Source organism: Sorex fumeus, unplaced genomic scaffold, assembly GCF_029834395.1.
Source record: "Sorex fumeus unplaced genomic scaffold, SorFum_2.1 ptg000061l, whole genome shotgun sequence".
Lineage (NCBI taxonomy): Eukaryota > Metazoa > Chordata > Mammalia > Eulipotyphla > Soricidae > Sorex > Sorex fumeus.
Genome location: NW_026606118.1, coordinates 40,574,741 through 40,599,503, shown reverse-complemented (window position 1 = coordinate 40,599,503; position 24,763 = coordinate 40,574,741). Strand labels below are relative to the sequence as shown.

The 24,763-nt window shown below is 40.1% G+C and overlaps 1 protein-coding gene across 1 annotated transcript in view; it reads left to right on the top strand.

Moving 5' to 3' along the window:
* The window catches only part of NCOA7 (nuclear receptor coactivator 7), a 179,562-nt gene that overhangs the window by 7,562 nt on the left and 147,237 nt on the right, over positions 1–24,763 (top strand). Inside the window, exon 2 of the mRNA XM_056125866.1 lies at positions 21,226–21,337. Coding sequence (XP_055981841.1) covers positions 21,288–21,337 — 50 coding nt within the window. The 5' untranslated portion in view covers positions 21,226–21,287. The remainder of the gene's footprint in view (positions 1–21,225; positions 21,338–24,763) is intronic.

The following is a 24,763-nucleotide window of genomic DNA, read 5'->3' as shown; positions in this document are numbered from 1 at the left end:
GGGAGAAATCTGGGTAGGTTTTTATATAGCGACATCTTGTTTTGATAATTCCCATGTCTTAGCTCTTTATTAAAATACATAATACCTTCATGTGGTTCAAAATGTATAAATAGGTATACAATGAACACATTCATACTCATCTGTTTTCTCTCTCTAGGCTAGTGATACCCATTACCCGAGAATCCCCAGTGATACTTTAAGTCAACCTGATCATTTTATCTCCTATATATTTCTCTATTATCTTTTTTATCTTCTTCGGTGCTTTGGAATCTTGCCTGCTTTTTAGCTTTTCTTTGCATTACACTTCTCCACATCTCAGCCAGTCTTCCTTCTAAGTCTGCTTTTTCAACCTTTCTAAAGATTTCCATTCTAAAAATAAGAATGTGAACAAGACATAGGACTTGGGATCTCTTGAATTCTGAGAACCTCAGCAATTCTGACCCTTCGCGTCAGGTATTAACCCAGAATTGTTCATAGCTAACTCTCCTTTTCCCTCACTCATAGTTTAAAAATCAAGTTCAGAGTCTTACCACACACTACACATAATTTTTCATACATGTGCTTGTTTATGGACTCCAAGAATCTAAATGCCTATACCAGAATTCAGTGCTTAAATATAGATTTTTAGTACTACAAAAATGGCTATTCCTATAAACACGGTGCTTATGATTTTGTTTTTCTCCAGACTGTCCCTCCTTAGAACACAGTTCTATTTTTCTTTATAGCAAGTCACATCAGTTCTGGTGTCATTAAGGGGCCATTCGTAGTTGAAATTCTATAAGACAGAGCCTTTAACATGAGTGTAGTGTCTCAGTAGGCATCCAGACTGAAAACAGGTTATGTATAGCAATTATAAAAATACCGTTCTAGTAAAAACCGATTTTAGCCATCCAGAATAGGTAAAATAAGATTATAAGCTTGAACCACATGTATCAGATATGTGATATGTTTGGAATTCTGTTAGACTTTTCATTCCTTTTCTACCACCATTCACCCACCCCACCTTGTAGAATACCTGTTTATTGTAACATTATTTTAGCTAATCCTTTCTCAAACATTGTTTTAACATTCATTAAAAGTAACAATAATTGTGGTCTTCATCTGGGATAGTTTCTCTTATGCCTCTGATCTTGGATTTACCTTTGTATTCCATACTCAACAGGAGAAAAAAGCCTCCAAGTAGGATGTCACTAAAATTTCAGGATCTAATAGGAGTAAAGGTCACTCTTAAAGGATTGAAAGTGAGCATTAACCCCAATAGATGATACGAGCAATTTAGAGAGAGGGGCCATCCTATCCTGTGAATGAAGACTGTTTCAGTCCTAGCAGTCAGAGGTGTACGAGGTCCTTGGTTTTATTGCACTGTTTAGCATACAGCGGTTGCCATCTACCAAGTAACAGAGGATTCTGACTGTGAGAATTTAATGGTGTTTGTTCATCACTGTTCATGTGGAATTCTCTGCCTGGTGGATAATTCCGATCACTTACCAGACAGGCCATGAATCGGAAAAATTTATGAGACGACTCCTGTAAGATCTTTCATTTTCCTTCTGTAATTCTGACCTCATGGAGTGGGTGGCAGATTTACTGCTTTGTTTCCCCATACAAGTTGATACCAGGAATTGAGGGCATCTGTAGTGGTGGTGCAAAATGAATTCTGCAGTAAATTCTAGCCGGAGGGAACATAAAGCCCCAGCCATACAGTATAATGCTGGACTTCGGGGAGGGCTGCTCAGTCCTGTGGTCCCAGTTATGTACTGCTGAGCCCTCAGCTCTCCAGCTGAGTTAATTACCTCAGGTGCATTTCTCTGTTAGTTCCCACTTGTTAGCAATCCTAGCTTGGATCGTAGCCAACTTCTTATTGGACCCACATGTGGTGAACGGGGCTAGGGCTCTCTCTGTGACCTTTTTATGAGGGTATTAATTTCATGCCTTCTTGATATAATCATCCCCCAGAGTTTCTACCTAATACTCTCACCTTGGGCATTAGGTTTTTAACATATGAATTGGATTGGGGTACACCGACTTCAGCATATAGGAAGAATGGGCTTCACAAAATAGAAACTTAGAAATGGCCAGGGCAAAAAAAAAATGAGGTCTGTTTCATTGCATCGAAGAAATGCAGATTATAATTTTATTTAAAAATCCCTCATAAAGTTGAGGTTCGGTCAGATTCCCTTCACAGATGATAAGGAATGATGATTTTTCTTAGGAAGAGACCATTGTAGCTCATAATGCCCCGTTGGCACCAGAGATTATAAACTCAGAAAGAAATTAGTGATAGGGCTGAATCCAGTGACAATTGCATTGTCTCTGGGAGATAAGCATGGAGAAGAGCTAAGATTTAGAAATGCTGGAACCAAATACTTGCCTTGGAGTTCTCCTTTTCCATAAATCAGCTGTGTGAATTTACCAGGTTAATTTCTCTTCAGTATTCTCATCTGGAAGGTAATAATAGCAATCCTCCTACATAGTATTGAGAATTAGATAAGTTAATTCATGTAAACTACTTGGAACCCTGTCTATCAGATAACCATATATGAATATCAAGGAGGCCTTTGAGAAAATGTAAGGCAAATCTGACAGTAGAGTTGTTTTTTTAAAATTATTCCTAACTATATGTACAAAATTATCCTAATTTTATTTTAAAATGTACTTGCATAGTCAAAAAAACAAAAAGGGACAAAATATTAAAGTCCAGCCCCTTCATAGTATAAATAGGCAATTCACATTTTTGTGTTATTCATATATATTATGGTTACTCTTAGAAATTTAAAAAGTGATCTCATAGAACTTTATGTTCTTCATTTTTCTTTACCAAAGGCATATTCATTTTGACATATTTACTTACTCTTCCTTTCAAGGCTACTAATGTTTCACTTCCTCAACCTTTTCACCCACACACCATCTGTTGGTATTTTATTGTATTTAGCTTGCTTGCTTTCTGTATAGATCAGCCCCACAGCTAGTTCCTCAAGAACTAGACAAGTGAATTGATTTATGAGATTTTAGCAGTGGCTGCTGTCTCTTGAAGGTTTCAGCCAGAGAATGCTGCTGAATGATGATGTGTTTGGGTACTCCCCCAAGCCCTACCTGCCTTTACTCAAGTGAGGTCAGAATACCGAGTACCTAGTTTACACTCCACAGTAGTTTCATTCCGCAGGCATTTTTTTGTTGTCCTCCGTATCAGAAATTTCCCAACATATTTTTATCTTTAAAGAAAATCTGTATCAGTTTCATACTTAACTCCACAAATAGTTTCAAAGTATTTTATGGCCATGTATTTTTATTTATATGGAATATCATTTAAAAAAGGAAATAGATAAATGAAATAGATAATCTAAATAAAGATAAGACCTTCAATAACCTGAAGTCAGTTCCTGTTAGGGTTTTGTCATGACCAGAACTCAACATAATAAAAATGAACTCTTGTACCTCAAAAGTCAGGTACCTGAGATTTGGCGCAACAAAAGAGATGAAACACATCCAAAGAAAACTATTAATTACTGCTTAAATGGCACAGAAAATAGAAACATATCCTCTGTTCATGGATTGAAAGGATCAGTATTGTCAAAATGACAGCCCTACCCAAAGCACTATGCAGATTCAATATAGTCGTCATAAAAAGATCCATGGCACTATTTTAAAACCTAGATCATATGCTGTGGAAATTTACATGGAGTAATAATCATCCCCTCCGCCCATCCCTATTTAGCCAAGCAAGCCTAGGAAAAAGACTGGAGAGGGGGAGAGAGAGAGAGAGAGAGAGAGAGAGAGAGAGAGAGAGAGAGCAGGCAATTTATTTGCTTTGACTGTCATTGTTATGTAGCCAGTCCAGGTTCAATTCCCAATATCCCGTGTAGTCCCCTGAGCACCACCAGAAATGACCACTGGGTCCAAAGCCAGGAGCAAGTCCTCAGCACCACGGGGTGTGCCCCTTTCCCCATCAAAAAAAAAAAAACCCGGGAGGGTCTCTGCCCTACTTTGAGTTGTAATGTAAAGCTATAGTAATCAAGACAGTGTAATAACTGGAATATATAGGCAGATTCAGACCAGGAGGATAGATTTGAAAGCTTGAGGCACATCAGGGTTGTAGCCAGCTAATCAAAGGAGCAAAGTGTGAAATGGAGCAATAAATGGTGCTGGGAAAACTTGTTAGTCACATGTGAAAAATGAACTAAGATCCCTATTTCATATGATACGTAAAAGTTCATTCAAAAGAAAAGCCTCCATCTTAGACCTGAATTCATAAATTATATTGAGGAAAACATTGGCAGAACCCTTCATGACATTGAATCTAGAAACATCTTCAATGATTCAGTGCCATTGGCCAAGCAAAGCTAAATGGAACTGTATCAAATTAAGAAGCCTCTGCACCTCAAGAGAAATGATAACCAGAATAAAAAAGATAACCAACAGACTGGGAGAAAATATTTTTCCACTATTCATCAGACTAAAGTTTCCCATCCAAGATATATAAAGCACTTGTAAAACAATAAAAAGTAGCCCCATCAAAAAATGGAAAGAAGGGATGAACAGAAACATCCTCAAAGAAGGCAAATATATGACAAATAGTTATATGAAAAAATGTTTTGCATCACCTATCAGGGAAATGCGAATCAGAACAAAATAATGAGATACTACCTCACACTAGTGAGACTGGCACAAAATTTCACAAATAATCTCAAAGACATTCCAAAGAATAAAAATAACTAATGCTGTCATGGATGTGGAGAAAAAGAAACCTTTACCTGCTGCTGGTAGAAATGTCCACTGGTTCAGTCTCTTGGGAAAACATCATGGAAGCTTCTCAAGACACAAATAAGTGAGTGTCCATATGACTTAGCAATTCCTCCTCTTGGCATCAACTCCAAGGGTCCACAAACTTTATTCATAAGGTACCTGCACTCCTGTGTTCATTGCAGCACTGTTCGCAATAGCCAAAATCTGGGAACAACCCAAAAGTTCAAGAACATATATGTGACTATAATCTATTGTACATATACATAGTGGAATACTACTCAGCTATAAAGAAAAATATCATACAATGTACTGCTATGTAGATGGAACTATAGAATCTATCATAATGAATTAAGTTAACCAGAAGGAAAGAGACAGATACAGAATGATCTTTCTCTGAAGTCATGAACTTTACATACAAGTGGTACAATATGGAAAGTATCATGCTAAGTGAAATGAGTCAGAAAGAGAGGGATAGACATAGAAAGATAGCATTCATCTGGGGGATATAAAATAATAAAATATGAGATTAATACCCAAGAATAGCTGAGAGCAACACCAGGAGAATTACTCCATAACTTAGAGGCCAGCTGGGTATTCTAGGGGAAAGGACAATTCAGATAGAAAGGGGAACACCAAGTGGAGGGTGTTTGGAGGATCCTCCCAGGAGGGGAGATGCAGGTTGAAAGTAGACTGGACTGAACATGTTCGCCACTCAATGCCTCTTTGGCTGATCACAGCGTCCAGGAGGGGAGTATATTGAAACGTTGTTTACTTAAAACCCTATCATTAACAGTATTATAAGTCAACATGGCTAAAATTTAAAATATTAAATGCTTGTATAGGTTGAGCATATAATTTTGGGGTGACATGATTTAGCACACTATAAAAATCAGTATCAAAATCTGTGAATGCATTTACCAAGTTGTGCTCTTTATTGTTAAATGAACTTTCATAGCCATTCAGGTTGATTATGGGTAAAAGACAACTGGAAGGAAATAAACTTTTTGGTTATTTTTTAGTGTTAATTGGCTGCTTCTACTTCTCTGTTTTGATATACCAGGCCTTGGTGGGCTTCTTTACATAGTTATATATTCACTGTGGCTTGATACTACTGGTGAAAACTATATCGGCTAGAGTGATAGCACAGCGGCAGGGCATTTACCTTGCAAGCAGCTAGCCCAGTCGAGCTGGGTTCGATTCCTCCGCCCCTCTCGGAGAGCCTGGCAAGCTACCGAGAGTATCTCACCCGCACGGCAAAGCCTGGCAAGCTACCCGTGACATATTCAATATGCCAAACACAGTAACAACAAGTCTCAAAATGGAGACATTACCGGGCCCGCTCCAGCAAGTTGATGAACAACTGGAGGACAGTGTTTGGACAGTTTGTTTGATATTTCAAAGTGTATATTGCGTTTTTTTGATATTGTGATAATGATACACAGCAGCCTTCAAATATTAGTGGCTTAGAACCACAAATACTTATTTCTTATTAATGAATCTGTAGGTTGTCTGTGGTTTGGCTACCCTTTCCTGGATTTAGTAGGGCCAGGCTAGACTCCAAAATCGAGGACGGAGTTTAGGCTCATCCCATAAGTTTTTATTCTGGGACCCATGTTGAAGAAAAAAAACTCAAATTCCTGTAGCATACTTTTCTGAAGGAGAGTGGAGATTTTCCAGGTCTCTTAAACCCTTGAATCAAAATAGATAAACGATTAATCCCCGGCTTGTTGGTCAAATTAAATCATGTGTGGGTGTAGACATATACTCTGAATATTGAAATGAAGCACCATAAATTGGAAAAGCAAAGGATTTGGGTGTATAGTTCTATCAAAAGATTGCCCAAATGAGAACAATTCAAATCCAGCAAAGGACCTTAAAAAATTCGACAAGAACTTTTATATCTAGAAATTTTATATCTAATAAATCTTCAAAAGATGTACTTAAATCATTAGACATAGTTTCTAAACTCAGTCTCTTGAGAAGTTAGAGTTGAATACTGCATGCATATTTTTTTTCATAAGATGCCAGTGTATCAAAATGCTGATTGGGTCTCATTAACTGTTCCTTAGACATTTTTATGTCATTCATTATATTTTTTTTCCCGAACCCACACTTGACTGACTATACGGACCAAATCACCACACCTGCCTGTCTTTACCTTAGATATTGAAGTAGATTCTAAATTCTGGTAGAATTTCTGTCTTCATAAGCATGCTCTGAAAAGCACTTTTCGTTTAGGGGCTGGAGCGGTAGCACAGTGGGTAGGGCGTTTGCCTTGCACGCGGCTGACCCGGCTTCGATTCCCAGCATCCCATATGGTTCCCTGAGCACTGTCAGGAGTAATTCCTAAGTGTAGAGCCAGGTGTAACCCCAGTGCATTGCCAGGTATGATCCAAAAAGCAAAAAAAAAAAAACCCAAACCTTTATTTAGAAGAAAGCTGTTTCTGATTGTTGATTAGTTGGCATAATTGAAATATGACCATGAATGATTAATTTTAGGGATGCCCTACTTCAAACACTTAGCATCATGGACCCAGGAACTGGACCTTGCCCTCCTAATTGCATATGTATGTATCATGTTTTATTTAACATCAAAGTTTTTATGATTGTGTAATTTATGTAAATTTTATTTCCCTTGTCAACAGTTTACTTAGGCTGTATTGAGGCCTTTAAAAATATATACTTAGGTTATAGATAGTGAGGTAGGCATCAAACATTAAATAGAGCCATACATACTCAGTTGACATTGCTTAAAAATACATGACAGCACTGTTTTCTCAGAGGAAGTGTAAATTGCTTATTGCTACACATGCTCTCATATAAATATACTGAAAGTACAGTTTTGTTTGTGTTTCTACAAGTGAGTGTATGTCTGTGTGTTTGAAAATGCATATAGTTACAGATACCACTTGCAGAAAACAAAGAAGCATGTGGTCTTCTTACTGAAGTGGAAATTTACCTGGTAGAATGAATTTTATGTCTCCTGCAGATCTCAAAGTACACTCAGTTTAATTCTTAAAACCTAGTGTTGCAAATATCATGCTGAGTGAGAGAAGGGTCAGAAAAAGAGGGACAGACAGAATGATTGCACTCATTTGTGGGATATAAAAATACATACATAGCACTGCAGCACTGCCCTCCTGTTGTTCATCCATTTGCTTGAGTGGGCACCAGTAACATCTCCATTGTGAGACTTGTTGTTACTGTTTTTCGCATATCGAATATGCCACGGGTACCTTGTCAGGCTCTGCTGTGTGGGCGAGATACTCTTGGTAGCCTGCCGGGCTCTCCAAGAGGGACAGAGAAATCGAACTTGGGTTGCCCACGTGCAAGGCAAATGCCCTACTTGCTGTGCTATCGCTATAGCACTATTCTGTTCCTACAATAGCACTGTCCTCCCGTTGTTCATCAATTTGCTCGAGCGGGCCCAGTAACGTCTCCATCGTGAGACTTGTTGTTACTGTGCTTGGCATATCCAATACATCATGGGTAGCTTGCCGGCTTTGCCGTGCGGGCGGGATACTTTCAGTAGCTTGCCAGGCTCTCCGAGAGGGGTGGAGGAATCGAACTCGGGTTGGCCATGTTGGCTGCGTGCAAGGCAAACGCCTTACCTGCTATGCTATCGCTATATAATATATATTTGTTTCCTTTATATGTGTATATATATAAATAAACTAATACCCCAGGACAGTAGACACAAGGGCCAGGAGAAATGGTCCTTGGTTGGAAACCTGCCACAAGTGGTGATGATGGTGGGGTAGGGGTAGGGATGGAGAGCAGTTAGAGAAGGGACCACTATGACAGTGATAGTTGGAAATGAGCACTCGGGACAAGAACTCAGTGCTGAAAGAAGGTAAAAAGATATACATCATAACCTCTCAGTACCTGTATTGCAAACCATAATGCCCAAAAGGGAGGTAGTGAGGAGGAAGGAAGAAAAGTGCCTGCCATAGAGGCAGGCTTAGGAGACAGGAATGGTGGGAGGGAAACTGTGGCCATTGGTGGTGGGAAATGTACACTGGTGAAGGACAGGTGTTGGAACACTGTATAACTGACACCCAATCATAAATAAGTTCATGGCTGTGCCTTCACGATGATTCAGTTAAAAAATATAAAGACCAGTGTTTGCAGCCTATGTACTATATGTTCTTGGACAAAATATTGCATTTATTGCATTTTTTATTGGTGGGTTTTGCTTGCATCAGTCAACTATAATTTAGAACCACCAAATAGAAACCTCCCACCAAACGGTGATGGTGATAATGGTGATATTGATAATCATGATGCTAAGTGCAATCACTTGATTCATTGTGTACCACTAGAATTAAAAGTGTTCTTTCTGTCAATCTAATACCTAAAACATACAATGGTGATGGGATTAAAGGTACCTATTACTTATAAGGCTATGGGAATTAGAATTCTATACAGCAGAGAGATTTCAGAAGACTGTGGATCCCATTCCTTTAACACCAGCATTAGAAAATGTCTGTAGAAAAAAAAAAGTAAGACATGCATTACAGGCCAGAGATCCTAGGATTTTAGAACTAGGTCTGTTTAATATGAAAACAAATTCCAGATGGAATTTATTCCTTTATTACCTGTTCACTATTGGGATATCTGGCACCTGCCACCTTAAGATTCATCTTACAGATAGATCATTCTGAAGGGAGTGTGTCGAGATGGAGCAATTGTCAGAGGTATCCCTGGAAACCCTTTCTGTGGGAGGGGCAGATACCAGGTTTTGCCTTGTTCATGAGAGAAATTACCATATGTGTGTAGCAGAAACTAAGAAATAGTGACTGATAATGAGAGAGGAAGCTTTTGCTGAGGACTAGGAAGTGAGATTGGCAGAGTAGGATCTGTTCTGTTTTCATTGCCTCTAATAACTTTCTCTGTGACTCTCTGCATATTTCTCCTCTCTGTATACATGTATAAACTATTCCAAATAGAATTCTTATGTATATATTAATATTAATAAAATACATGAAATGTATTAAAAACTGGTAGAATTTTTTTATTTTAAAAAGTACCCATAATATTTGTTTCTAGACAGGCTGGAGCGATAGCACAGCGGGTAGGGCATTTGCCTTGCACGCAGCCAACCAGGGTTTGATTTCTCTCTCAGAGAGCTCGGCAGGCTACTGAGAGTATCACGTCCACATGGCAGAGCCTGGCAAGCTCTCTTTGGCGTATTTGATATGCCAAAAATAGTAACAACAAGTCTCACAATGGAGATGTTACTGGTGCCCACTTGAGCGAATCGTTGAACAGTGGGGAAACAGAGCTAACAGTGCTACAGAGAAGGAGGACGTGTAACATAAAATTAATGAAGAAAAATATTTTTAATAAAATTTCCATTTTCTTATTCTGATGATTTTCTTATTCCTTTTTGGGGGGCTGGGTGCAGGGTAGGGGGACACAACCAGCAGTACTCAGGGCTTATTCCTGGCTCTGAGCTCAGAGATCACTCTTGGTGGGCTCCGGGGACCTGTGAAACCAGGGATAGAACCTGGATTGGCTGTGTATAAGGCAGGAACCCTACCTGATGTACTATCTCTCTGGCCCCTGATGATTTTGTGAGTTTGCTCATTTTGTATCCAGTTGAGATTACATTTCAAAACAGTAGAAACAAAAGGAAAATTGTTCACTGCTAAAGGAAGTATTTCTGACAAAATTAAAGTTATCATTACTTCTGTTCTTAAATTTAAGAGGTAATTCATTTAGTGAATTAAGGGAATATGGTTACTTTGTTTTAACAATCAATTCAGAGCAATAAACGGTTATTGAATATGTGGACATGTTCACTGCACTGCCTTTACTAACCAGAAATGATAACATGAATTCAGTTCAGGGTTTATACCCCAAAGGGAAGTTGAGAAAGCTCTCATTCTCTTTGTTTTTTATTTTTATTTTTTTCCTTCATTTTTTATGATTTTATTGAATCACCATGAGAGGAGTTACAAAGTTTTTGGGTTTAAGTCTCAGTCATACAATGAAATACCCGTACCTTCACCAGTGCCCATTTTCCACCCCCCAAAATCCCAATATCCCCCCATCCCACACCCTCCCCCTACCTGAAAGGCAGATGATTTCCACATTACTCTCTCTCTACTTTGATTACATTCAATATTTTGACACCAGACTCACCATTATTATTTGGGATTTTACCCCAACACTCAGATCTGCTGAAAAGTCAACAGAAGACAATTTGTTTTCTATTGCTGGTTATGGATAACGTATGATGTTGTGTGGCTGCAGTAGTGGCCACGCAATTTTGAAATTCTGAAATTTTAACACTTAAATCTGGAGGGATTTCTGCCAAAACCTGCTGGATTCTGAGATTTGTTACTGAATCTCTGGGATCATGGCCAGTAAGCAGCTTGATCAGGAGCCAGAGAGGCTGTTCATGGGTGGTGACTTGGGGTCTCGTTGGGATGGGGAGGAAAGGGCCGGCTCCACCCCCATCCCTTGAGGCCCCACGTGTCTCATCACTGAGGGCCCAGACCTGACTGTCCAATTGCCTCTGGAGAATGGCAGCCACCGAGCCGCCTAGGGGGAGCAGGCAGAGGGAAAACACCCTTTCCCCCCTAGGGTGGCCCGGCGACAGTAACCTACTGCAGGGTCTGGACACATTTCTGCCAAAAGCCACTGGGTTCGGAGATTTGTTTCTGAGTCTCTGTGTTTTCATTTTTATGTATTTTGGGGCTACACCTGGTTTTGATCAGGGCTTACTCCTGATTCTCTGTTCCGGGATCACTCATGGTGGGTGCCAGGACCAAATCTGGGCTGGCTGCATACAGAGCAAGAACCCTACCCACTGTGTATATTGATCTGGAACCATCTCTCATTCTTTATAATGGTGAGTAAATACAGAAGAACTAGTAATATGAAAATGATATGCTATAACATAGCCTCTTATGTAGATAATTTAGGTATCAGGCAAAACTGATCATTCTGGTCTTAACTCGATGGCTCTTTCACTTTGCATGAGTTATTTAACCTTTATAAACTTTATACTCTTACCATGAGATGACTAAGATGAATTACAGTAGAATCATGAGATTAACTTGTGTAATAACATAGGCTTGATAGTCAATAAATGTTTAACTGGTGCTGCTTTATTGTTTCTTTCTTGAAGCTGAGGTGTGGAAGTGGTTTTCCAAGCAATGCTGGAGGCCTGTGGACCACTGCCAGCAATACTCATGCTAGCAGTGAGATGCTGGGGGCTACCAAGTTTATACCAAGTCGTGCCCTGAAGCCATTGGGGGGAGACATGTGGTACCAGATATCAAACGTGGGACCTTGCATGTGCCTTCACATGGCAGCCCTTTGAGTTCTCTTAGGGCCCCACCCGCTGCTGCCTTCTTCATATTCATTAAGGCTGCCTAGCTTGAGGTAGTTCACTATTTGATTTTCTGTTTGAGGCTAATTTGATTTTAGTTCTTTAGGTATTGGAAGGTTGGTGTAATTTTCTTGGTATTGCTTGGGGAACCATATGGGAGCCGGGGATTGAACCCTGGTTGGCCCTGTTCTAGGCAAATGCCCTACCCGCTAGACTATCACTCCAGCCCCTGGTTAAATTATTAATATTTAGTTTTATATCACTTTACTATCTTAATCGCTTCACTCCCCCCTTCTTTTTCCTGTAGTGTAAGATGCTAAAAGCAACTATTTTGATAAAGTCTAATCCTCAAAAAGGGGATATACCATCGTAATCTTTTTTCATTCAGTTTGATTGTATTAACATGGAGTTGAAGTGCAATAGAATTCATACCACTGGATGTATGGATTTTGCTACCACATTACACTGCAACATAGCTAATACTGGGTTTTGCCTTGTATTTTTCAGCACCTCACCTGGAAGTAGATCTCTAAATGATGTCACGTCATGTCCACTTTTCTACAGAGAGCTGAGGTCTTTCAGATGTCAAAACTCATTATCCCAGAATGGTACTGATCCCCCAGAAGGTTAAGAAGGTGACTCCTATTTTCATTCAAGTGGCACCTTCCTGATGAGGACAGGACCGAACAAGGAAGATGCATTCAGTTACTAACACCCTCTGTCAGGCTAAGGACGAAAGTCAGCTCCCAGCTCCAGTTGAGATCACTTAGTGCGTCAACACCAACATCTAGAGTAATTCAGTGCTTCATGTAACCCTTTAATCATAGAACTATCTACCTTGTCCAGTCCACATTTCTTTATCTAATCCATAAACAGATCAAGAGACGCTTCTCAAAAGCCTTTCAAACACAGTTACACTATTTTTACCTCATTTTCTCCATGCATTGGAATAGCATCTCAGTCCAGCATGGAAGAATTAGTCTCTGAATACCTCTGTTCCAGCTCTACCTGATCACTGACCTTTACTTGAGCTCTCCTGAAGGCTTCTAAATCTTTGCTTAATGAGTCCCCTTTGTATTGATTGCCAGGAATTTCCTTCTCCTCCTTCGTAGCCCACCTCCACCGTTGCCCTTGAAGCTCCTTGATTCTCCTTCCTTTCCTGGCGGTTCAGTTGCTCCCGCCATGTGTTCTGAAGTGCTTTGTGCTCCAACTTCAGCTCATTCCCCTGCCATGCCAGCTGACAAGTCTTCATTGCTTGTCCCACCTGGTCTTCACGTTTGTGCTTGGTTTTAGCAGCCACTTTAAAAGGAATCTGTTTGTTTCTCGTTTTGCCAATTGATTGGTTTTTGGTGAAAATTCTGGCTCTCAGGGTTCACTGACATTAACTGTATATTTAATTTAGACCGATTTCTATAGCCTTCTTGGGTTTCTTGTTAAGGAGAACATTCAAATTGCTGAACCTTGTTCATACTGACATTTGAATATTCTTTGCTGAAATGACAGCATAAGCTTGGGAAGGACTGAGCACCTGCCATCTTTCAGTGTAAATATTTTTCTAGGAGCAAATATCTGTAGACAAAGGTACATTTTGATCTGGTCCTCAGTTGTTCCATAGCTTAGGTTCCTCACCCAGCCTTGACACCTGCCTATCACATGTCATTTATTTTAACATGTTATAAACACAGTATCTCTTACTTTTTTGGTGGGGGCACCTTCCCAAAGCGCCAAGGGGTTGGGAGCTACCTCAAGTGATTCTCAGCCTATTAGGCTGGACTAGGGGGCAGAGTGATACTCAGACCCTGCCTGCTTGGCCCACCAGGGCCACTCATTGGTGCCCAAATATCTCCAGAACTACAACTGGCAGTGCTTAGGGGTCCTCCCAGACCACTGCCAGCAGTGCTCCTGGGTCTCCAGAGCCAGGCTTGGCAGGAATTGGGGCCAAGTCGCTGAGTTCACACAAGGCCTATCCCTGTACTATCTCTCCAGCCCCCAAATACTGTCTCTTTCAGTCCTTACAATCACATTAAGAGTTAGGTGTCTTCCTAAGTACAGTAGATACATGGGATAGATAGATTGCTCCATAGTTGGAAGCCTGCCTCATGAGCAAAGGGGAGAAGGCAGCTGGAATAGAGAAGGGATCACTAAGAAAAAGATGGCAGGAGGAATCGGTCAGGATGGGAGATGTGTGCAGAAAGTAGATAAAGGGCCAAACATGACAACCTCTCAGGGTCTGTATTGCAAACCATAATGCCTCAAAGTAGAGAGAGATTATGGGGAATCATATCTGCCATGGAGGCAGAGGGAGGGTGGAAAAGGGGGGGGGGTATACTGGGGATATTGGTGGTGGGGAATGTGCGCTGGTGGAGGGGTGGGTGTTTGATCATTGTGTGATTGTAACCCAAACATAGAAGCTTGTAACTATCTCACAGTGATTTAATAAAATTAATTTTAAAAAAGAGTTAGGTGTCTTTATTTCCATTAAATGTAAGAAACTGGGGGTGGAGCAATAGCACAGTAGGTCGGCTGTTTGCCTTGCACGTGGCTGACCCAAATTTGATTCCCAGCATCCCATATGGTCCCCTGAGCACCACCAGGAGTAGTTCCTGAGTGCAGAGCCAGGAGTAAGCCTGGTGCATTGCCGCGTTTGACCCAAAAAGCAAAATAAATAAATGAAACTATTTTTCTAGAGCTGCAGCACCAGTTGAGACAGAACAAGGATTTAAATTATTCAGTGTGTACTTCACTGCCCATTTCTTACCAACCAGCCTTTAGTTATCATTCTAAACGTTTTGCTGAGGATTTTGGTAATCTCTAGCATTCAGTTTACCCCATACCTTTTCTAACCTTTGTTGAAAATTAAAATGCATTTTCCTGTTGTTAGGCTTCTGGTACTTTTCACATCTTCAACAATTCCTGACTCTGCCAGTGAATTTTAAGAAAACTCATTACTGGGGCTAGGTAGAGTGTGTGCCTGGCATACATGAGGCCCTGAGTTTGATTCCTGGCACCACAAAACAAAAGCAGAGCAACACACTAACTCCCTCACATTCTCCTCCTCCCAACTCCTGTGTGTATGAATATGTACATATATAATATAATAGAGAGAGAGGACAATGAGGAAGAGAAGGAGGAAGAGAAGAAGGAGGAAGTGGGGGAGGAGAAGTGGGGAAAGAGGAGGGGGGCATAAAAGGAAGAAAGCGAAGAAGAAGAAGAAGAAATCTCATTTGCACCTTCTCTTTTTAAAGAGAACTTACAAATGATCAGTTTAGTCCGGTCCGAAGATGAGTTTTCTACCTAGGATCTTTGATGAAACTTCTTTCCTTATCCTGACTGAGAGAGCCCCGAATTCACCTGTATTTAATGTTTTTCTTGCTCAACTGCAGTTTCCTCGATGGACAATAATTATGTGAGAGTTGCTGAATTCTCCATTCAGTTTTCTGTCAGTTGGCATCATCCTGTTTCCCCCTAGACCACTGATCTCTCTTTGATCATGACCATAGTCTGGTCATAACATTTGAGCTCTTTGTTGCCATGTACCTGCTGCTTCTTGTTGTTTTATAGCATGATTTATGTAGTTGGGATCTCATCTCCTGGATTCTCCGCTCATAAGTTTGTGTCTGCTGTGGTATCTGTTGCTCTGTCCTTCCCAGCCTTCTTGTCCAGGATAACTGCTGACCTTATTCAAACCGCTGACCTTGTTCACACTGACACGTTACTATACTTCCTTTGTGCAACTGACAGGCTGGCTTTGAGAAACTAAATACTGTCATATCGCAGTTCAGTTTTGTATTTCAGTGTTCTCTAGGAGGAACTGCCTGCCCAGAAGGGTACGTCTTGGTCTGTTTCTTAAGTGGTCAGACTTAATATGAGCAAGCCTCAAAGCAGGCTCTTGTCATTATTTCATTTGTGTAGTAAGAAACATGTTGCTGGGAAAACAGTTGATGGACATCATGGGTACATTGGGGTTTTTCTGGCCCTAACTGGTTACAGTTGAATGTACAAGGAATTGCAGTATGCTTATTGGGAAGGCAGACCAGCTCCCTGCCCCCAACAGGCTGTACGGTGGGTTCACACTGGTTTGATGTGGTTAGGGACTCTAACTGATTTGTGCTTTACGTTCTTACTAAGTGGTGCCATAGTCACACAGAAATCCTTGGTCTTCGGTGCCGCTTAGGAGGTAAGGAGTTTGTTTGTGCCATTTATATTAGAATAATAAACTGCAATTTGGTTTAAGACTGTTCTGATCTAAGAGAACCAAAAGAAATACTTAGAGTATTCCTTTTCTGATCTTTCATAAAATTGTTTTTGGTCTGTAATATGCTATAAATGTAGAAATTCCTTATAGTTCAGTATTTGTATAAATCTAGGGTTTTTCGATGTGAGGAAAAGTCAGCATTAAATAAAATAACAGCTTTTAAGAAGCCCATTAGAACCACTTATAATAGAAAATGTAGTTCCCATTAGATATTGATTTAAGCTGCTCTTGGTTCTTCACTGAAGCATAAAGGCTGCTGCTTGGTGCTCTGTGCAAATCATTTTTTTTATAGCATCCTTTACTGAGTTCTTTCTGGTTAATATGTCAGTATGCCTATACCCTGAAAGAACTGCATCTATCTTATTTAAGGAACATGAAAAACTCCGATAAGTGTAAGAAGCCAAAGATACATTTGCATATTTTTAAGTTTATCTGAAAGAATCTGAAAAAAAAAAGAGAGAATCTTTTTCAGTTCTATGCAGATACAACAGCACCAGATGTCAGTTCTTGGATCATTTTGTCTTCTTCTTATGTGCTTATTTTTGTAAATATTTTTCCACTGGAACCAAATATTAGATTCTGGCTCAGCTTGCAATACAAAAAATTCCAATTAGATTGTTATGACTTCATTTTTATTCATGAGGGGAAATCTAACAAACAGATCATCACATATTGTGGCATAGCATAGAGGAACTTTTAAATAAACCACCAGGACCCGGGTAAGAGAAAGAGCCTGTTGACTCTAATCCTTGCTGGCATCTGAGAGATGCCAGTTTAAATGTATGCACACTGATCCAGAATACTGCTTATGGAGGAGGAAACCTTGGGTTGAGATCATGTAACTGGCTTATCTTCAAGTCTAGATTAATGCCTTTTAAAATCCTTATGTGTTTCTTTGATGCCTAGTTCGTTGTCAGATATTTTACAGTATAAGGAAAATGTGAAATACGTTTTTTACTAGAAGAAATTTATGGTTTGTGTGGGGTTGAGCAGGCTAAGTCAAGTAGCATTTCATATATATAGCATGTAATTGTCACAGCAAGTGATTAGAGAAATAAACTGTTAAAGACAGTGAAAAGTATCTGAAAGGTCAAGGAAGACTTTTAAAGCAGGGCCTTCTACTTGACCAGCTCAGGAGGAATGTAGCAAGATTAGCGTAAACTTGAGGGAAGGGTAGGATTAAGGCTCAGAATCAGAGAGGAGCCCGGTGGCTTCTAGTCACAGTGTGAGACGGAGCTTATGAGCGTTGGATACTGTGCTGCTCTTTTTCTTCTCATCATTCAAATTCTTCTTCTTTTTTTTTTGTTTTGTTTTTGGTCCCATCCTGCAGTGCTTGTCTATGTTCTCAGGGATCATTCCTGGTGGGGTTGGGGGCACCATATATAATGCTGGGGATTGAACCCAGGTTGCTCATGTGTAAGGCAAGTGCCCTACCCGCTGTACTATAGTTCTGGCACTATCATTCAAATGATTGAAGTAAAACCATCCTGGCTTCTATTTCCACATTATTTCATTGATGTGGTCCTTTTGGAGGTCTCAGATACCCTATTCTTAACCTTCAGATTCTGCATTGAGACAGTTGGTTCCAGGTTGCATTTTCTTTCTACCTTTTTTGCAAGGGAAGGTGGGTTGAGTGGGAGGCATACCTGAAGCCTCATAGAGGCAATTTTTTGGCTCTGTTCTCAAGTGACCACTGGAGACATTTTGGGGAATAATATGCAGTATTGGTAATAGAACTTGGGTTGGTGGGACTCAGGGCAAGGGTTTTAATCCTTATGCTACCTCTTTGGCCAACGGTACATTTTCTGTACCACCTCTAAAATGCTTCCTGGCTCCAAAGGGTATTGAAAGGCTTTAAAGTGGACACACCATGATTTGCATCCATTTCCTACTTCTGAGCCAGGGAAATTAGTGTTTCTCAACCTCAATTTAGTGGAAGTAAAGAAGATATCTATGGGAGTAAGTGGTGATGTAGTATAATATATTAAAATAAGTGACTTGTGGTCTGCCTGACCTGGCATCATGGCTGACCTGATATCTGGCTTAAAAGTATCTGTACTTTGTCTCCTGACCTGTGACAAGTAGTCCCTCTTTCTGGAATTTTCTCGCCTCTTTACCTGAAGTACCATCACCACGCTAAAAGGTTTACTTTATCACTTCCATCATACTTGAGCTTGACATCTGTGGGTTCTTAATATTCACTGGAGATCTCCAGGTTACTCCCTGTTTTTTAGTGATGTGCATGTCCTATTGTCCCTACTTGGTAGAACCCATGTCAGGACCTTGGGGAAAAACCTGCCAGAGTTGAGACTACAGTCAGTGCTTCTGTCTGGAGCTCTGTGCATAGTTGTTTTGCCTCCAAGGTGATCTCATAAGCATATCATTTATTGTTTTCTTTTATCCCTTAACTACGACCATGTGCTGATATTTTTTTTGCCATTTTCCCTAGCTCCACTGGACTCCTGTGCTTTAAAAGTAATCAAATGTCTGGTAAATGTCGCCAGATGACTATCACATGAGCATCCCAAAGGCAGTGTGCCCCAAAATGATCTCGCCTGTTTCTGCTTCTTTGTTCCGTGTGTTCTTTGCCTCCTTCATGTAGATAGTGTCATCTCCACATCATGACAGTCTATGTAGTCCCTTGACAGAAACATGGATGACAGTGTTTTTACCTTTCCCGGGTTCTCTAATGAATAAGTCATTCATTTTGGACACATTGGCTTCCTAATCATTTCTCGAATTCATTCTCCTCTTTTCCCCTCTCAATTCCAGCTGCTGAGGTGTGGGACCTCCTGCCTTAACTATCTTTACTTCAATTTAGTTCTAGTCAAACTATCTTGTTCTTAATAATCTCAAGTCCATCCACTGCAATCTAGGCATATCACACTCCTTGAAATAACACCTTTTGGTACTTTCTTCCATGTGTATCAGTAATGTGTGGAATGGATTTCCTCTCATATACTAGCTGTGGTCAGTTTGATGGAGGCTTCAGTGGTGAGCGCTGCTGTGAGGTGCAGCTATTGTTTAGTGATGTCTGGTGGAGGCGCAGCCAGTAGGTGGGCAGCATCTCACACAGATGCTCAGAGTAAGTTCATCATCTTATAATGACACAAAGGTCTTTCATGAAGGCAGGTCTGCCCATGCCTTTGTGCCCACAACCTCCCATTGTTTAGTTTTGCCTTTTACCTTCAAGCAACAGGGCAAGGTTATGTCCTATTGCTATTGTTCAAGCTGGACCTGCTTCCCTGAACTCTTTCATTAGGAAAATATATTCATCCTTCAAATCCTGATGGATGTGGGGGGCCCTGCACAAGCCCAAATGGTCTTCTAGGCTATAGTGATACATAGCCTCTTTAATAACAGTTTCTAGCCTCTTGACCTGAAATTTTGAGTGTCCTCCTCTCAAGAAAGTACATTCCTTTTATGTTTAAATATTGTGAATTATTGTCTTTACTCTGTACTTACCATGATACCATTCATATAATAGGTATTAAGAATTAAATTGTTTACTGATAGCACAGTGGTAGGGTGTTTGCCTTGCGTGCAGCCAGCCTGGCTGAGCTGGGTTCGATTCCTCTGCCCCTCTCGGAGAGCCTGGCAAGCAACTGAGAGTATCTTGCTCACGTGGTAAAGCCCAGCAAGCTACCCGTGACGTATTCAATATGCCAAACACAGTAACAACAAGTCTCATGACGGAGATGTTACTGGGCCTGCTCGAACTGCTTAGTAAACAATTTTGAGTAGTGAATGTCTTTTGCTTTTATGCAAATATTTGTTCAGAGTAAAAGGATAGATTTGAATAAGGATTTTTGCGTTACGGGAAGTTTAGTGAATTAGGAAGTCATTGGGCACTGGGAATTTTTCAGCAGGCGTAGAACATGATGAAATAAGTATTTAAGAAAGATTATCCTGGGACAACCTTTTATTAGAGATATAAACTGCTCTTGGGAAACAGGAGTGAGAGCAGAAAGGGTGGCAGAGGTGGGAGGGAGACAGAGGCAAGCCCAAGAAGCAGCCTGAGGAAGCGCTTCCTGAGGCTTGGCACTTTCATTTCCACATTCGCTCAAGTGGGATGTGCTCTCTGGCATGTTTCTGAAAATAAAACAGAACAGTGGTGTTATTTTTATTTTTAAAGACAGAACATTTTTTCTCAAACACCTCAGTGATCCATTTTCATAATTATATATGAGGCATTTATTACTATATGAAAAAAATGATTAGTAGTCCAGTGAGGTTTTTATAAATTATTTTTTTTTACCCTTTTGGTTTTTGGGCCACATACCTGATGGTACTTAAGGCTTACTCTTGGCTCTGTGCTCAGAGGTCACTTCTGGCAGGTCTCGGAACCAGATGTGTCACTCTGGGGATAGAATTGGTTTCAGCCCCATGCAAAGCAGATGACTTAACACCAGCACTCTAAGAGCTGGATCAAAATATTTCAAGGTCAGTGCTTTAATTTTAGCTCTTTTTTGAAATAAAAGTCATAGGGAAAACAGTTTAATATTCCAGCTGCCTTTTGGGAGTCACACCCAGCAATTCTTAGGGGTTACTCCTGATGCTACTCTCAGGAATTGCTCCTGGCATTCTCCAGGGACTCTATGGGATGCCGAGGATCGAACCTGAATCAGCCATGTGCCAGGGAATCATCCTACCCCCATTACTTTCTCGCCAGTCTTTTATTTAATTGATCCTTTACCACGTCCATTCTAAATGTCTTCTCTTCCCCAGTTGAGACATTTGTTCTATCTTGTGTGTGACTCATGTGACTGTATCCACTGGTTAAAGTTTATCTTCCATTGCTGTGGACCATGCGACTCCCCTCTGCATTCTTCGTGTTAGCGTTCATAAACTTCTTAACTTACAGCTTATCTATTATTTTTTACAGGGTTATGACTCATTGATTCAAAAGGACATTTTCCGAGTACTTTGCACTTGTGATTGTGTATTATGGATACCAAGGAAGAGAAGAAGGAACGGAAACAAAGTTATTTTGCTCGGTAAGCATTTCCTTTGCCAAACTCTGCCAGAACTTAAAAAAAAATTGCTTCAGGGGACTTTGTCTTCAAGCATCACCTGACATTTTGTATTTGGTGACTGTTCCTAAACAGTGCTTAAAGGGTAGAAATTAAGTATGTCTCATTTCATTCTCTTAAACAATATACATTAGAGGAATAACATTTGATTCTTCTCTTTCTTTGGAAGTTATCCCAGGCCAGTGCTGCATAGGGAATCTAGCTGTCGTTAATTACTGGGCTGTAGATTATTAGGAATCCCCTGTTAGCAACCTGCAATGAATGATAAATCCTGATTGCTTAGTTTCTGCTTACTGTAGCTTAACTGGTTGAACTGTAAATAAAAAGCATGGCATACTCAAAGCTTATCTGTGGGGAGTCTGTTACTTAAAAGTATTCTTAATTTTTTAAAAATTTATTAATGACAGGTAAGATATCATTATTACCATAATGATATCCAGGTACAAAAAAATACTTGATTCCATGTGTTTTAGATTCCAAAATTGAAAACTTGTGTAAAGAGAATAAGCATTTTATTATATTGTATTAAACAGTTTTAATTTCTTCATTTACGTAGGTTAAAATCATATAGCAACCACAAATTGACTTTTACTGATTTATTTTCTGATCATTCTAGTTGTCGTTTCTTTAAGTTTTATTGGAGAAAGCATTATGAAGTAAATTTGTTATATGCCTAGGGGGTAAGGTTGGGATTGGGAGGGAAACTGGGGACATTGGTGGGAAGGTCACACTGGTGGTGTTGGAACACTACATGCCTGAAACAGCTATGTTATGAACAATTTTGTAAATCATGGTGTTTTAATAAAAATAAGTGTTTAAAAGCTGTTCTTATAGTTAGGCAGAATAAATGATATCCTGTCATAGACGTTTGTGTCATTTTAAAAACTTGAACTCATCTAAAGTACATATGTTTGTAGGGGTCTGAATAGGAGTAATCTATTTATTTATTTATTTAAATTAGTGAAACACCATGACGTACAGTTGTCAACTTACAAACTTATGTACTTGGATTTCAGTTATACAATGGTCAAGTACCCATCCCTCCACCAGTGCCCATTCTCCACTACCAGTGATCCTAGTAGCCCTCCCACCCCCACACCCTATCTCCCCACCCCACCCCGCCTCTGTGGCAGGGCATTCCCTTTTGCTCACTCGTTCCTTTAAGGTCTTGTAATTTGCATTAGGTATTGAGTGGTCATTGTGTTCGGTCTATAGTCTATTTTCAACACATATCTCGCATCCCAAGCAAGTCCTCCAAATATCCTTTACTTGGTTCCCTTGTCTATCTGAGCTGCCTTTTCCCCCAGCACGGGCTGCTGGCTTCCAGACCTCCGGGTACTTATCTCAAATATTCTTGGGTGGGACCAGTAACGTTGTGACACTTATTACTATGTTTGGCAAATCGAATACACACGGGTAACTTGCCAGGCTTTGCCGTTCAGGCAAGATACCTTGCCGGGCTCTCCGAGGGGGCGGAGGAATTGAACTCGGGTCAGCCGTGTTGGCTGCGTGCAAGGCAAACGCCCTACCCGCTGTGCTATTGCTTCAGCCCAGCCACTGTACTATCTCCCTGAAATAGATCTTAAGAACTGAAGACAACCTCATCACCATCTCAGCCCCTAATCTTTGCTTGCTAAAGATGTGTTTTCTGTTTTACCAAGTATTTATCTTAGGAAATGAAAGCTAAAGCTTCAGTTCATGTTTTTTTTTTAATCTATAAATTAAGCTAGGTTTTAGATTGTTAATGAGAAAGAAAACAGACATTTAAGCAACTTGGGTGTACTGAATTCTTGTATTTCATTTATCTTCATAATAGATCTGTGGCAATAGGCTTTTTCACTATTTTATAAACTGAATGGTAAACTGAAGATTGAGAAGGTATTTTTCCCTTTTCATGCAACCTAAGAGTCAGTATTCAAATACAGGTTGCCTCCAAATACCCTACTTCAGTTAGAAGTAGGAAACTATGAATAAGAGTTTGGGGAAAGCTAGAATTAACTACAAATGGTAGTGATTGTTTTTCACTATTAGGATTACTGAGGATTATAGGATTATAGCAACACAGATCTCCTATACCTACTATCCTATTTCCCATAGTGATGCCTCACAAAACTTACCCAGATTTTACCAGGTTATGAGCATTTGTGTGTGTGTGTGTGTGTGTGTGTGTGTGTGTGTGTGTGTGTGTGTGTGTGTTTGCATGTGTTTGCATACATGCTCTTTTTTACCATGTGTGTAGATTTTTTTTTACACTTGGTAGTTTTACCATGGGTGCAGATTTCTACAATCACCTAAGATATGGAACGATTTCCAGGGCGGGGGGGGGGAGGATTCCATGTGCTACTTATCCCTTTGTAGCCACATTTATCATATTCCGTAGGTTCAGCATCTACTGTCAAGTACTAGTTTATTCTCTGTCCCTGTAATTTGTCATTTCAAAATATTATATAATGGATCCCCACCCCCCACCCCCCACCCCGCCATTACAGTTCTCCTGATGAGTCCTTTCAGAGTGCTGCTGCCAAAACCCACAGACTGCATGACTTATAAACGACAAAAACTTACTGCTCAGAGTCCTTGGAGGCTGGAACCTTTATTAATTAGGGTGCTGGTAGGGTCAGGTTCATGTCTGGTGGGAACAGCGCCTGGCTGATAAAGGACTGTCTTCTTGCTGTAACCTTAAGGAGCAAGAGGAGTTCTCAGGTCCCTTCTGGCGGGACACGAATCCCATTCATGAGGGCTCTGTCTCATGGTGAAGGCAACATCTAGGCCCCACCCCCTACGAGGGTCACATAAGGCATTAGATTTCAGATGATTGGGGTGGCACAAAAAACATTTAGGTCATAGAAGTTGAGATGTGTTGAAGATGTTTCATAAATCAATATTTGGGTTTCTTTTTTTCATTGCTGAGTCATACTGTATGGTGTGACTATATTGATGTTTTCAACAGTTGACCCAGTGAAAGACATTTGGGTTGCTTCCAGCCTGGGGCTACTGCAAATAAAGCTGCTAGGATTTGCGTTTTTGTGTGAATGCAAGTTTTAATTCTTCTGAAATAAATACCCAGTGGATTTCTAGGCCAAATGATAGATGCATTTTTAATTTTGTAGAAAAGCTGCCAGCACCTTTTCCAAAATTGCTGTCCCATTTTATTTTCTTTAGCATTAGCAATATATAAATGACTCAGTTTTCCCAAATATTCATCAGCAGTTGCTCTTTAATTTTAATCATTGTGATAGGTGTGCAGTGATACCTCATTTTTGTATTAATTTGCATTTAATTACAATTAAATTAAATATTTTTCTGTATTTTAGCTATTTTTCTTCCTTAGTGTCTTTTTATGTCTTTTGCCGGTGTTCTAATTGGGTTATTCTTTTATTACTGAGTTTT